We start from the raw sequence: 16,220 nt of genomic DNA on the forward strand, positions 1-16,220 counted from the left end.
CATGTTCCAGTACCAAGCAGTTTTGATGACAATGGCCCTATAATACAGTTTGAGATCTGGGAGTGTGATGCCTCCAGTTCTGTTCTTTTTTCTCAAGATTGTTTTGGCAATTCTAGGTCTTTTCTGGTTCCAGATAAACTTTTGTAGCATTTTTTCTATTCTCCTAAAAAATGTGCTTGGGATCTTAATGGGGATAGCATTAAATCTGTAGATGGCTCTGGGTAATATATTCATTTTGATGATGTTAATTCTTCCAACCCATGAACATGGAATATCTTTCCACTTCTTTGTGTCTTTTTCAATTTCTTTGAGTAGTGACTCATAATTTTCAGTATACAAGTCTTTCACTTCTTTGGTTAGGTTTACTCCTAGATATTTTATTGTTTTTGTTGCTATAGAAAAAGGAACTGATTTCTGGATTTTAATTTCTTCTTAGTGTTTGCATAGAGGAATGCCACTGACTTTTGAATGTTAATTTTGTAGCCTGACACCTTACTGTATTGCCTGATGATTTCCAAAAGCTTCTTGCTGGATTCCTTCGGTTTTTCCATGTATACTATCATGTCATCTGCAAATAAGGAGAGTTTGACTTCTTCTCTTCCAATCTGTATGCCTTTAATTCCTTGCTCCTGCCTGATTGCTATGGCAAGAACTTCCAACACTATGTTGAATAGTAATGGTGATAGTGGGCAGCCCTGTCTAGTACCTGATCTGAGGGGAAATGCTTCCAGTTTTTCACCATTGAGTATGATGTTGGCTGTAGGTTTGCTATATATAGACTCCACTATCTTGAGGAATTTTCCATCTATTCCCATTTTTTTGTAGTGTTTTGATCATAAAGGGATGCTGTATTTTGTCAAAGGCTTTCTCTGCATCTATTGATATGACCATGTGGTTTTTGGTCTTGCTTTTGTTGATGTGGTGGATCACATTGAGTGATTTACATATATTAAACCAACCTTGCATGCCTAGGATAAACCCCACTTGGTCATGATGAGCAATCTTTTTGATATACTGCTGTATCCGGTTGGCTAGAATTTCGTTCAATATTTTCGCATCTATGTTCATCAGAGTTATTGGTCTGTAGTTTTCTTTTTTGGTTGTGTCCCTGTCTGCTTTTGGTATCAGGGTGATGTTGGCTTCATAGAAGCTGGCAGGGAGTATTCCAGTGTCTTCAATCTTCTGGAAGACTTTTAAAAGTAGAGGTATTAGTTCTTCTTTGAAGGTTTTGTAGAATTCATTTGTAAAACCATCTGGTCCAGGACTTTTATTTTTGGGGAGATTTTTGATAACTATTTCGATTTCATTAGCCGTGATGGGCCTGTTCATGTTTTCACTTCCTCTTTACTTAGTTTTGGAAGTTGGTAGGTATCTAGGAAATCGTCCATTTCTTCCAGGTTCTCTAGCTTGGTGGCATATAGTTGTTCATAGAAGCCTCGCATGATATGTTGAATTTCTGCGGTGTCTGTTGTGATATCTCCTCTTTCATTTACTATCTGATTTATTTGGGTCTTCTCCCTTTTTTGTTTTGTGAATCTGGCTAAAGGTTTGTCGATTTTGTTTACTCTTTCGAAGAACCAACATTTACTTTCGTTGACCTTTTGTGTGGTTTTCCTATTCTCAATGTTATTTATTTCTGCCCTAACTTTAGTGATTTCTGTCCTTCACGTTTCTTTAGGGTTCCTTTGTTGTTCTTCTTCTAGATCTTTAAGATGTGCAATCAGGCTGTTTATTTGTGCTTTTTCTTGTTTCCTAATGTGTGCTTGTATAGCTCTGAACTTCACTCTTAGGACTGCTTTAGCTGTGTCCCAAATATTTTGATAGCTTGTGTCTTCATTTTCATTGAACTCTCGAAACACTTTGATTTCTTCCTTGATTTCCTCTTTGACCCAGAAGTTGTTAAGAAGTGTACTGTTGAGCTTCCACATTTTGGCACTGTTACTAATCTTTTGTTGATTGTTAAGTGTTAGTTTAATTCCACTGTGGTCTGAGAAGATGCTTGGGATGATTTCAATGCTGTTGAATTGGCTGATGCTGTCTTTGTGGCCTAATATATGGTCTATCCTTGAGAATGACCCATGTGGATTTGAGTAAAATGTGTATTCCAGTTTCTTGGGATGAATGACTCTGAAAATGTCCAATAGTTTATTTTATCTATCTATTCATTTAGCTCCCTTATGTCTTTATTGATTTTCTGGCTGGATGATCTGTCAAGTTGAGAGAGTGGGGTGTTGAAGCCCCCTATTATGATTGTGTTGCTGTTAATATATTGCTGTACCTCTTTCAGTAGAAGTTTGATGTATTTAGATGGCTTCTCATTGGGTGCATAGATATTAATAATTGTTAAGTCCTCTTGATTGACTGATCCTCTGAGCATTAAGTAGTGTCCATTCCTATCTTTTTTAATATTATCTATTTTAAAGTCTATCATGTCAGATATGAGAATAGCTGCTCCTGCCTTTTTTTGTGGGCCATTGGCTTGTATGATAGTTTTCCATCCTTTCACTTTAAGTCTGTATTTGTCTTGTTGAGTTAGGTGGGTTTCCTGTAGACAGCATATTGTTGGGTTGTGTTTTCTGATCCATCTTCCTACTCTGTGTCTTTTAATAGGTGAATTCAGGCCATTGACATTTATTGATATCAAAGATTGAAGATATTTTAACACCATTCTTGTAGAGTTTTAGAGTGTTTTGATATATGTCCTATTTGTGGTGGTCTGGTTGTTTATAGGAGACCTTTCAGAACTTCTTTCAGGGCAGGCTTGGTGATGGTTGATTCCTTCAACTGTTGCTTGTCTGAGAAGGTTTTGATGCCTCCCTCTAGTCTGAATGACAGTCTAGCAGGATATAGTATTCTTGGCTGAAAGCCTTTCTCATTGAGCACTTGATAGATATCTTGCCATTCTCTTCTGGCCTGTAGTGTTTGTATGGAGAAGTCTGCTGCTAATCTTATGGGTTTTCCTTTGTAGGTGACTCTTTGTTTTTCTCTTGCAGCCTTGAGGATCCTTTCTTTATCCTTATTCCTTTCCATTCTAAGTATGATATGTCTTGGTGTCTTTAGGTCTGGGTTAATTCTGTTTGGGACCCTCTGGGCTTCTTGAATTTTTATGTGTTTGATGTTGTCTAGACTAGAGAAGTTTTTAGCTACTATGGCCTGGAAAATGCTTTCTTCCTCTCCTTCTCTTTCTTCCTCTGGTATGCCAATAATGCGTATATTGTCTCTTTTGAAGTCATCCCATAGGACTCTGTTGTTTTTTTTTTAGCATCTCTTAATCTCTTTTTGAGATCTCTTACTTCTTTTTTAGTTGTCTCTAATTCATCCTCAATCTTGCTAATTCTGTCTTCAGCCTCATAGATTCTATTCTCTCTGCCCTCTACTGTTTTCTGGAGTGCATCTATTTTGTTGCCCTGCTCTGATACTGTTTTAGCTTGTTCAGCTAGTTGCATTCTTAGCTCAGCGATTTCAGCTTTCAGCTCTGTAATAACTATAAGATAATTAGTATTTTCTTCCATATTCTCATTTGTTGTTCCTGCATTTCTGATTACAATTTTTTCAAATTCTTTACTCACTCCTGTTATTATTTCCTTAGCTAATGTTTGGATGTTGAACTCGTTATTTTGTGATTCACCCTCTGGAGGACTTTTAGCTGGACTCTTGTCCTGGTTTGATTCTTCAATATTAATCATCCCTGAGTTGGAGCTCAGTGGTTTAAAAGCCTTTTTTTCTTCCCTGTATGCTATGGGAGCCTGAGGGCTTTTAAACTATCAAAAGGCTTGTTAGCTTAATCACTGACTCCTGACCAAGAGATAAAGCAGGGTGTGGCAGAGATAATCCAGTGGTTATGCAAAGAGACTTTCACAGCCCGCTCAGCTATGCCACCGAGGTATAGGTCTTCTGAGTTTCCTGGCTAGATCTCTGTCCCCTGGTGTCCCTTTCTGTCGATGCTCAAGATTCTGAGGGTAGTAGCAATGGAGACTCAGAGTTGCACTTGGTGAGTCTCTGGGGAGTCTTCTCCTCCCTTAAGCTGTCCCCTTGTTGGTGGAGCAGACTGGAGGTGGTGTCTCAACTGATAAACTGCTGACCTGTTAGCAGTCACTTAATCTCTCCTTAGGCCCCTCTCTCCTCTCTGTCACCAGCTACACGTGTTTGTACTCACCGGTGATTTACTGGGTTCCTGTGATCATTCTAGTCCTGTCTTGTTTCGGTCCCGGGTGGTCTCCTTTGGTATTCCTAGTTGATCCGGGAGAGGAGAGGAGAGGAGAGAAAGCGATCTGCTGCTCGTAGCTCCGCCTCTGGTAGTCGAATCAGATGAGATCATTTTTAACTGCTTCTGCTTTGACAATTTACTGATTCATTTACTTGGTGCATATAAAATCATTCCACCCCCACACCTATGGACATCTAATCCCCCACACCTATGGACACCTAATCTTTGACAAAGGGGCCCAGACTTTTAAATGGGGAAAGCAGAGTCTCTTCAACAAATGGTGTTGGAAACAATGGGTTGAAACATGCAGAAGAATGAAACTGAACCACTGTATTTCACCAAATACAAAAGTAAATTCTAAGTGGATCAGGGACTTGGATGTTAGACCACAAACTATCAGATACTTAGAGGAAAATATTGGCAGAACTCTTTTCTGCATAAATTTTAAAGACATCTTCAATGAAACAAATTCAATTACAAAGAAGACTAAGGCAAGTATAAACCTATGGGACTACATCAAATTAAAAAGCTTCTTCACAGCAAAAGAAACCACTACCCAAACCAAGAGACCCCTCACAGAATGGGAGAAGATCTTTACATGCCATATATCAGACAAGAGTTTAATATCCAACATATATAAAGAGCTCGCCAGACTCAACAACAAGACAACAAATAACCCCATCCAAAAATGGGGGGAGGACATGGACAGAATATTATCCACAGAAGAGATCCCAAAGGCCGAGAAACACATGAAAAAATGCTGGAAGTCTCTGATAGTCAGAGAAATGCAGATAAAGACAACAATGAGATACCACTCACTCCTGTGAGAATGTCATACATCAGAAAAGGTAACAGCAGCAAATGCTGGAGAGGGTGTGGGGTCAAAGGAACCCTCCTGCACTGCTGGTGGGAATGTCAAATGGTCCAACCTCTGTGGAGAACAGTCTGGGGAACTCTCAGAAGGCTAGAAATAGACCTACCCTATGATCCTGCAATTCCTCTCTTGGGGATATATCCTAAGGAACTCAACACATCCATCCAAAAAGATCTGTGTACACATATGTTCTTGGCAGCACAATTTGTAATAGCCAAAACCTGGAAGCAGCCCAGGTGTCCAACAACAGATGAGTGGCTGAGCAAGTTGTGGTATATATACATAATGGAATACTACTCAGTTGTAAAAAATGATGACTTCACCGTTTTCAGCCGATCTTGGATGGACCTTGAAAAAATCATGTTGAGTAAAATAAGTCAGAAACAGAAGGATGAATATGGGATGATCTCACTCTCAGGCAGAAGTTGAAAAACGAGATCAGAAAAGAAAACACAAGTAGAACCTGAACTGGAATTGTCGTATCGCACCAAAGTAAAAGACTCTGGGGTGGGTAGGTGGAGAGAATACAGGTCCAAGAAGGATGACAGAGGACCTGGTGGGGGTTGTATTGTTATATGGAAAACTGGTAAATGTTATGCATGTCCAAATTATTGTATTTAGTGTTGAATGTAGAACGTTAATTACCCAATAAAGAAATTTAAAAAATTAAAAAACAAGGGAAAAAATAATTCCATTCACATATTACATCTGTTTTTGCTCTTTTTTCCAGAAGGAAGGCAAGTATTTATATCATCAAAAACCCTACAAAGGCACCAAAAACATAAATCTGAAACAATAATTACTTCAATTTAAAATTGGTAATATTTATAGGTGATTATTAACAGTAATTTTTGCTACTTTTATCATATGCTCTCTAGCCCCCTTACTATGTTTAAACCAGGTTTTTCTCTTCAGCATTTGTGTCCATGTATGGGTCTTTGCTGGCATTTATTTTCTTCTTATTTTCATTTTTCATGTCAAGAAGGAAAATGACTGCTGGTTCAGTGTGTGTCCCTCAGATAATACCACTCCGAGTACCTCAACCTGGAAAAGCCAAGCATGAAATTGATAACAATACACTTTTGGAAATGAAATCAGGTAAGAATCCCATGTACTTGAATCATTTCAAATGCAGATATGTTCATCTCATTGCTAATTTACCTCTTTGTGCACTCTCTATAAGCAGGGTCTCTGTTTGTAGAACATCCAAAATTTGAAATAGTATACTTACTGACATAGAGCAGTATATCTTTAGACTAAAATTTTTAGGGCTGACAAGCCTCTCATTTACATGAATACATATATAGTTGCTCCTCTTTGCCAAGACAAGATGTCCTGATGCTTCAACAGACTCTCAGTATTTTCCTTACTTTGCTTTTCCTTACTTTGACCTGCTACCATAGGTTTCCCAGATCAGGTTGGAAATTGAATCTTGTCTTTGCAAGTTCCAGTTCCCTTTGGTACCCTCCTTAGTTCTTAGTCTCAGTTTCCTCACTGTTAAATAATGATAGTAGTGTCTACCATCTAGAGCCATTGTGAGGATTAAATACATTATGGTAAGAGCATGGGGCCTGGTATATAATAATGAGTAATGTCAAAAATGAATCTTGGGAGTTGGGTGTAGCGTAGCGGGTTAAGCGCAGGTGGTGCAAAGCACAAGGACTGGCATAAGGATCCCAGTTCGAGCCCCCCGGATCCCCACCTGCAGGGGAGTCACTTCACAAGCAGTGAAGCAAGACTGCAGGTTCCTCTCTTTCTCTCCCCTCTCTATCTGCCCCTCCTCTCTCCATTTCTCTCTGCCCTATCCAACAACAATGACAACAATAATAACTACAATAATAACACAACAAAGGCAACAAAAGGGAAAATAAATAAATATTAAAAAATTGAAAAAAAAAGAGGGGGTCGGGCGGTGGCGCAGTGGGTTAAGCTCATGTGGCGCAAAGCGCAGGGACCGGCGTAAGGATCCCGGTTCGAGCCCCCAGCTCCCCACCTGCAGGGGAGTCGCTTCACAGGCAGTGAAGCAGGTCTGCAGGTGTCTATCTTTCTCTCCCCCTCTCTCTGTCTTCCCCTCCTCTCTCCATTTCTCTCTGTCCTATCCAACAACAGAGCAACATCAACGATGGCAATAATGACCGCAACGAGGCTACAACAACTAGGGCAACAAAAAGGGGGAAAAATGGCCTCCAGGAGCGGTGGATTCATGGTGCAGGCACCGAGCCCAGCAATAACCCTGGAGGAAAAAAAAAAAAAAAAAAAATTGAAAAAAAAAGAATCTTAACTATAATGAAAGGAAGAGAGCAGTGAGTATATGGACTGGTAATGCCAAGAACACACATGCACGAACACACACACATGTAATTAGCAGAAGAAGAATGGAAAGTTATATGACAATAAACGTCTGTCTGATAAAAAAAAAACATATGAACAAATATATACATATAAGATACTTTGGGGTGGGAAATGCAAGATAGCTTACCAGGTAGGGTATGTGCCTTGCCATGCATGTGACCCAAGACATGGCCTAGTTCCACGTGGGAATGTCAGGGCATCAGGGGGAATCTCTGCTTCTGTTGTGGCTCTCCCCCTCTCTTGGTATCTCAGTCTCTATCTGAAATAAGAAAAAGATGGAAATGTCAGCCCTGAAAAGAAAAAGTTGCTCACATGTGAGACTCCAACTCTATAAAACACAAAAAGCAGACTTTGGGGTGCTGGTGAAATGGCTCACGTGGATACTACACTGCTTTGTCATGTGTACAACCCAGGTTCAAACCCAGCCTCTACCACACTGAAAGAAACTTTGGTGTACAATCCAGGTTCAAACCCAGCTTCTACAACACTGAAAGAAACTCATTGTCTCTCTACCTCAAAGACAAAAAAATAAAAAAACAAATGAATAAACAAAACCAGACTTTGGGATTCTAATTATATGTTTTAATCACTGGTATGTATGAAAACTGTCAGTATTTACACTGTGACCTCTGTACTTCTCAAACTGCAAGTCTCAACAAAGATTGTATCACAATATCATGATATCCCTTTCTTTATTTTATAATATGTTATTATTTTTAATTTAGTTTGGTTAGAGGCAAAAAGAAGTTGAGAAGTTGAGAGGGAAGTACAAGTTAGAAAGGGAGAGCAAGATACCTGCAGCACTAATTCACGGCTCATTTAACTTTTCCCCTGCAGGTGGGGACTAGGGTCTTGAACACAGGTCCTTATGCACTGTAAAGTGTGTGGTGTGTGTTCAGTCAAGTGCTCCACCACCCTACCCCAATGTCCCTTTATTTTAAAACCTAGTATTTAAAATACATCTCAAACCAAAATAGAAAATGTATTACATGTACCATGTAATTTGTTGTTTGTTACCCATAGAGATGTATGATTATTGTTGCATGATATTATAAATGATAAGACATTCTAATTCTCTAATATTTAAAGTGTCTAAAAAGAGATCACTCTGTAGACTGCAGGTGTTACTATGTGTGAAGCCCTAAGTTTGAACCCAGAGACCACCCTTTTCTTACTACATTAAAAAATAAAAAAAAAACAAGGGCAACAAAAGGGAATAAATGAATATTTATATTAAAAATAATAATAAAATTTTAAAAAGAAAGAAAAAGAAAAATTGAGCCATTAAGCTATTCATCTATATTGTACACATGAAAGGACCTATATTCATTCCCTGATGCTGCATAAACATACATGAATAAAAAGTCTAGGATCAGGAGATGGTTCACCCAGGAGAGTTCATATTACCATGATGAGAAGAACCAGGTTTGGGCCCCTGGCCACCATATGATGGCATCACAAAAAAAGCAAACTTCAGGAGCAAGTGATGGAATGCTGCTGTGATGTCTCACTTTTTCTTTTTGTCACTGAGCCTATTTCTGGGAAAAAGGGGGAAAAAGTTGTCCATCAGAAAAAAAAAAAACAAAGAAACAGTCCAATAGTGAACTCATTTACACAGGGATGAAGCTCCAGTAGCAAAAGAGATAGAAAAATCTAATAAATAAAGAAGTCTTTAACACAATAGAAGTATGGACATTGGCTGTGAAAGGACATTTCATAAGAGAGCAAATGTCTTGGGGTTAAGTGGTAGCCCACCTGCCTGGTAGAACATACACATTACTATTTACAAAAGGTCTGGGTTCACACCCCTGATCCCAAATCATAGGGAGAAAACTTCATGAGCTTTGGAGCAGTGCTGCAAGTGTCTCCCCTGCTTTTTCTCTCCATCTCTCTCTCCTTCTATCTCTCTATCAAAAAACAAAATGCTACCAAGAGTAGAGGAATAATTCAGACACTGAGCCACAGTAATAACCCTGGTGCAGAGAGAAAGAGAGAAAAGAAAGTAAATAAATATCTTGCAGCCCAGGAACTGTGTGGGGGGGGAGAGAGAGAGATCAGATGAAGTGTTAGACTGTCGAGCATGAAGTCCCAAGTTCAGTCCCTGGCATTGCAAGTGCTAGATATGCTCTGGCTCTGGCTCTGGCTCTTTGTCTCGCATGATAAATAAGTCTTTTAAAAGAAAGTAAATGTCTTAAACATATGACATTTTTCTACCTACCCCTTACCTGCTTACTGAACCTACCTTATTCCTGGTTTAATGAACCTAGGTCCTCTGGGTCTTAGGCATGTAAATCCTGTGTTCTAATGTTGAACTATCTTCCTAGCTCCTTTGGATATATTATTTATTTCTGTGCCAAGTTCTTGTGCATGTACAATATCTCACAACACAACAGCCTTTGAGAGATAGAGAGAGAGAGAGAAGAATAAAGTAGTGTAGGAGTAGAGAGTAAAGAGGAATGAGGAGCGGAAAAAAAAGAGGAGAGGAGAGGAACTATATGGCTTTTCTTTTTTAATTATTATTATTATTATTTTATTTATTTATTTTTTATTTAAGAAAGGATTAATTAACAAAACCATAGGGTAGGAGGGATACAACTCCACACAATTCCCACCGCCCAATCTCCATATCCCACCCCCTCCCCCGATAGCTTTCCCATTCTCTATCCCTCTGGGAGCATGGACCCAGGGTCATTGTGGGTTGCAGAAGGTAGAAGGTCTGGCTTCTGTAATTGCTTCCCCGCTGAACATGAGCGTTGACTGGTCAGTCCATACTCCCAGTCTGCCTCTCTCTTTCCCTAGTAGGGTGGGTCTCTGGGGAAGCTGAGCTCCAGGACATATTGGTGGGTTAATTATTATTTTTAATATTTATTTCCTTTTGTTGCCCTTGTTCTTTTTTATTGTTGTAGTTATTATTGTTGTTGTCATTGTTAGATAGGACAGAGAGAAATGGAGAGAGGAGGGGAAGACAGAGAGGCAGAGAGAAAGAGAGATACCTGCAGACCTGCTTCACCGCTTGTGAAGTGACCCCTGCAGGTGGGGAGCGGGAGGTTCGAGTCTTTTTTTTTTTTTTTAACATTTATTTATTTATTTCCCCTTTTGTTGCCCTTGTTTTTTATTGTTGTTGTTATTGATGTCATTGTTGTTAGATAGGACAGAGAGAAATAAATAGGACAGGAGAGAGGAGGGGAAGACAGAGAGGGGGTAGACACTTGTAGATCTGCTTCACCCCCTGTGAAGTGACTCCCCTGCAGGTAGGGAGCCTGGGGCTCGAACTGGGATCCTTACAGTCGGTCCTTGAGCTTTGTGCCATGTGCTCTTAACCGCCTGACTCCCTCTTTTTTTTTTATTATTTCTTTACTGAGGGATTATATGGCTTTTCTGATGTGATTCATTGTGTTCACATATGGTGTTGGATTCAAACTCAAGGCCTCATGCCTGGTAGGCATTGTGATCAACCAGATTAGCTAGCTATCTCTCAGGCCCTATATACTTGTTTCTTTTTGTATGTTTGCCCTTCATAAAACAGAAGCTCCATGGAATGGAAACTTTGGATGCTGGTATATCCCCAGTCTTAGAATAATAGCTGACACATAACAGGTATTTTGTTAATACTTGTTACATACATGAATGAATCTTTTTTTTTTACATGAATGAATCTTATAATTAAAATGCAAGAAGTGTGAATTAAACCTATAAGATATTTATGTTTCCAACTCAAGAGGCTGGAAAAAATAGAAAAAAATTGATAACTCTATTGGGAGATGGTGGACAGACACTTTTTTAAAAAAGATATTATATTTTTTTATCTATTTTATTTTTCCCTTTTGTTGCCCTTGTTTTTATTGTTATTGTAATTATTATTATTGTTGTTATTGATGTCATTGTTGTTAGGACAGAGAGAAATGGAGAGAGGAGGGGAAGACAGAGAGGGGGAGAGAGAGATAGATACCTGCAGACCTGCTTCACTGCCTGTGAAGCGACTCCCCTGTGGGTGGGAAGCCGGGGGCTTGAACCAGGTCCTAGCGCTTCGCTCCACTTGTGTTTAACCCACTGCGCTACCTCCTGACTCCCAAAGATATTTTATTTTAATGAGAGAGAGAGACCAAAATAGACAGTGTGAAAGGCCAGAGCACTACTCAGCTCTGGTTTATGGTGGTCCTGGGGATTGAACCTGGGACCTCATAGCCTCAAGCATGAAAATGTTTTGTATAACCATTATGCTATTTCCTCAGCCAGGCACTTTTTTTTTTTTTTTTAATGTATTGCTGGTGTCAGTGAATTGTTTTAACGTCCATGGAACCAAATTTGACAGCATTAACCAAATCACAAATTCTCAGATCTATTCACTCAGCAATAGTAATTATATATATTTTATATATGTTCTTATTCAGTAAACTTTTTATTCCATTATTCATTTGATATTTTAATATTTATTTTATTTTACTATTTATTATTGGATAGAGACAGAGAGACATTGAGAGGGGAGGGGAAGATAGACAGAGAAAGAGACAGAGAGACACCTGCAGCCCTCCTTCACCACTTGTGACTCTTTCCCCCTGCAGGTGGGGACCAAGGGCTTGAACCTGGGTCCTTGTGCATTGTAATGTATGAGCTTAACCAGATATGCCACTGCCTGGCCCTTCATTTGATACTTATAATAGCAAAAGAAGGGAGTTGGCAGTAGCACAGCAGGTTAAGCGCACGTGGTGTAAAGCACAAGGACCAGCTTAAAGATCCCGGTTTGAGCCCCCGGCTCCCCACCTGCAGGGGAGTCTCTTCACAGGTGGTGAAGCAGGTCTGCAGGTGTCTATCTTTCTCTCATCCTCTCTATCTTCCCTTCCTCTCTCCATTTCTCTCTGTCCTGTCCAACAACGATGACATCAATAACTACAACAAATAAATAACAAAGGCAACAAAAGGGAAAATAAATAAATATAGCAAAAGAAATAAGACGCATCTGAAGAGGATTCATAACAAAGAATGAGGATGCTCTTTATATGCCAATATAGAACATTAACCAAGATACTTTTTTCAGTGGCAAATGAAATGTGTGGAATAAGGTGTGCTGTGCCTATATTTGTGTTAAAAATACAGGAGGAGGAAATAAGACTATGTAACTTATATGGGTACTAAATATTTTGAAAGGATACTTAATATACAACTGATTGTTTTGTGTAGCTTTTATCAGCAGTAGGAGGGAGAAATCCAATGTTATAACCCTTCTTTAGCCTTTGTGGTCTTGATAATATGAATTATTATTTTTTTAAAATTTCAGGTATAGAAATCATTTTCCAAGTCCAAAATAAAATATAATAAAGGTATCTCTTCTACAAGATCAAAAATGAAAAGTTAAACTTAATTTTGTCAACAAATGTTGTCTCTTTTTTAAGATTAATTTTATTTCAAATGTGATAGAAAGCAAGTGGTGTGTGTGTGTTATGTTGTGTGTGTGTGCGTGTGTGAGAGAAAGAGAGAGAGAGAGGGAGAGAGAGAGATCGATCAGAACACTACTGTGATATATGTGGTACTAAGGACCAAATAGAGAAGCTGGACATGTGAGTGCTATGTTCTGCCAGCTGAGTTATTTTCCCAGCCCCTACTTTGTTAGTATTAGTGTCTTTTCAGAGAGGCAAAATACTATAGTGAATCACAAGCATTGACTATGGGTCTGACCCAGAAGACAAACTACAGCTCTATTGTTATTTAACAAGTTTTTTAAAACCCCTTTGGAACTCAGTTCTACATCTATGAAGTACTTATAAAATATGACCTTTCTCATCAGGTTGTGCAGATGAAAATGAATTAATTGATGTAAAGCACTGTATCTGACACAGAAAAAGAACTCAAGGATTGTTAGTTATCACTTATTTCTATGATGTCTGAAAAAATGTCATTAAGTGACTGACCTGTCTCCATTATTTTTGGGGACTTGCTACTTCACTGTTTAATTACACTTATCACATTTTTGGATTTTTCAGACACCCCAGATGTCAGTATATATTATACCCTGGATGGCAGCAAACCTGAATTTCTAAAGAGAATTGGTTATGGTGAAAATAACACCTTTAAGTATACGAAACCTATTACTTTGCCTGATGGAAAAGTGCAAGTGAAAGCTATTGCAGTCTCTAAGTAAGTTAAGAGCATGATAATTAAAAGAATGTGTAATGTGGTGGCATTATGCTTTAATTTTATTTGTTCCTATGAGACTCGTGCAGTATTAAAAGGACACTGAATGAAAAGTTATTTTTATTATCAGTATATATGTAATTTGTCTTTTGTAAGTGGTATATTGTGAAGTGTACAAATGTACAGCTCAGTGAAGCGTGATATATATTAGTGATAATTTCACTTTGAAATCCACATTGACATTTTAGGAAAGAAGAGCCTTCTCAAGGTTTGAAACCAGTAAAGAGATTTATCTGACTCTGAAAAATGCATTATTTTTAGTAGAGCTTTCTTTTATTTTCCAGTGTATTTCCTAAAACCACCACCATTTAAACTTATTTTATATTGACTTAATTTGCTTTTAAAGCTAGGGCCATTTCAGCTTGTTGGACATCAACTACATTTTTTTCCCTATTCAAATAATTCTTCCTATTTTTAAATATAGAAACATTATTTAAGTTGGAAACTGTCACCATATATTGTAGAGATGGAAAAAAAAAAAGCACTCAGCAGCTTTGCAAGTCTATGTGTCAGTAACAGAGAAATTATTTTGTACAGCAAGACAGGTTTGGTTACGTTTTTGGAGCACTTTCAGGCCCCAAGCCAGGGCTTTTTTTTTTTTTCACTTTAATTTTTTTATTAGTGACTTAATATTGACTTACAAAATTATAAGATAACAGGGGTGTAATTCCACACCATTCCTACCACCAAGAATTCTGTGTCCCTATTCCCTCCATTGGAAACTGCAGTAGTTCTTCCAAGGTCACAAATGTGGGTTGACTATTCTTTCTATGACTGTCTGTCGATATTTATATACATTTGTCTTTTTATTCCCCATGATTCCAGCTTCTCTTCCTAAGTCACAACTACACCTATTATTACTCCCAAATGTCTTTTTTTCCTCTTCTCTCTCTGGATCTTGATTTGGAGTTCAAAGCCCTCTGGTCATCTTCCTCTATCATTTCTTCCTCACTGGGAGTATAGACCAAAGTTCTTTATGGGTTGTAAAAGGTGGGAGTTCTGACTTCTGTAATTGCTTCTTCAATGGGCATGAATGGATCCATACCCCAAGCCTGTTTCTCTTTCTCTAGTGGGGTAGGGCTCTGGAGAGGTGAGGTTTTAGGACACATTGGTGAGATCATCAGATGTTTTAAAAAATATTTTGTGGCTCCCCCTGGTGACTGAACTTCTGCATGATATTTTTTGTTGTTGTTGTTGAGGGTTGGGGGCAGATGATGTATTACAGCACATTTGTTTATACGTGTGTATGGTTTCTCAGTTTTGTGTGGCAGGTGCGCTTTATACTTTTTTTTTTTTTTTTTGCCTCCAGGGTTACCGCTGGGGCTCAGTGCATGCACTAAGAATCCTCTGCTCCTAGAAGCCATTTTTCCCATTTTGTTGCCCTTGTTGTTATTGTTGTTGGACAGAACAAAGAGAAATTGAGAGAGGCAGGGAAGGCAGAGGGGGAGAAAGACACATGCAGATCCTACAGGTGGGGAGGCAGAGGTGGGAGGGGACTCATACTGGCATCCTTTATCTGGCCCTTGCACATTTAATCCACTGCGCTACCACCCGGTTCCCTCCTTTATACTCTTACCTACCCCCCAATTAAGGACTCCAAACCCTCTACCCCTCAGGCCCCTTAATCCATTCTCCCCAGAGTCCTTGGCTTTGGTGCAGTACACTCTGCATGACTTTTTGAAGAGAGTTAAAATTTAAAACCAAAGATGATTGCTTTGACATTTGAAAATCATTAAAAAATAATAAGAGGAAAATAAAATACCACCTCTCTACACATTAGTATTCTGATTAAGTATTGGAATTTTCAAGTTTTTTTTTTCTCATGTGTCAACTATTTCTGTCAATAGAAGTTATCTCAATTATGATTCAAAATGAACAAGCTAAATAAGCTGGTGCCTAGGGCTGTAAGCAGTCCTGTTTATAAACTGCAGGTAGTAATAAAATCAGATTTTTTTTTTTAACCAAAGCACTGCTCAGTTCAGGCTTATAGTAGTGTAGGGGATTGAACCTGGGACTTTGGAACCTCAGGATTAGAGTCTCTTTGTATAACCATTATGCTATTTCCCACAACCTAAAATCACATAATAATGACTAACTGTATAGTTTAGATGATTTAATAAAGACTCCAAAAGAGTCTGACTTATAAGGTCGTATCACCTTCCTCTGTACCTGCTAAGTATCAAACACATATTCTGAAAAGCCGTTTAGTGTTTTGAATATGCTCAGCTTAGAGAGAATGTTTGCACAATTTTATTTTTGAGTTTTCAAGACATAGAACTATACTTGGCACATGTATTTTATGATAAAATAGTTCTCTGTGGGAATTTAATACTAGAAAGTAAGGAAACCAGTTTCTTAATAAGGAGCAGAAGGATTTTAAATGAGGCTGCTAACAGTCAAAGATTATGAACATATCAAGAGGGGGAAATTATGGTCATGAAGATTTGAGTAATATAGGAAAATAACTATGGAAGGTGACAAAAATAGAATCTAAAATTACACTATCTTATTCCAAAACATATGGAAGACTGGTGGGGCCAGGTGGCAGCACACCTGGTTGACCACATGTATTACAGTGCACAAGGACCTGGCTTTGAG

General features: G+C 38.6%; 1 protein-coding gene across 2 annotated transcripts in view; it reads left to right on the forward strand.

The window, feature by feature from the left end:
* DZANK1 (double zinc ribbon and ankyrin repeat domains 1) overlaps positions 1 to 16,220 on the forward strand; it is a 66,858-nt gene that overhangs the window by 5,981 nt on the left and 44,657 nt on the right. For both annotated transcript variants that reach the window (XM_060186364.1, XM_060186359.1), the window contains exons 2-3: positions 6,064 to 6,179; positions 13,412 to 13,565. In XM_060186364.1, coding sequence (XP_060042347.1) covers positions 6,071 to 6,179; positions 13,412 to 13,565 — 263 coding nt within the window. In that variant the 5' untranslated portion in view covers positions 6,064 to 6,070. The remainder of the gene's footprint in view (positions 1 to 6,063; positions 6,180 to 13,411; positions 13,566 to 16,220) is intronic.

Source organism: Erinaceus europaeus, chromosome 1, assembly GCF_950295315.1.
Source record: "Erinaceus europaeus chromosome 1, mEriEur2.1, whole genome shotgun sequence".
Taxonomy (NCBI): Eukaryota; Metazoa; Chordata; class Mammalia; order Eulipotyphla; family Erinaceidae; genus Erinaceus; species Erinaceus europaeus.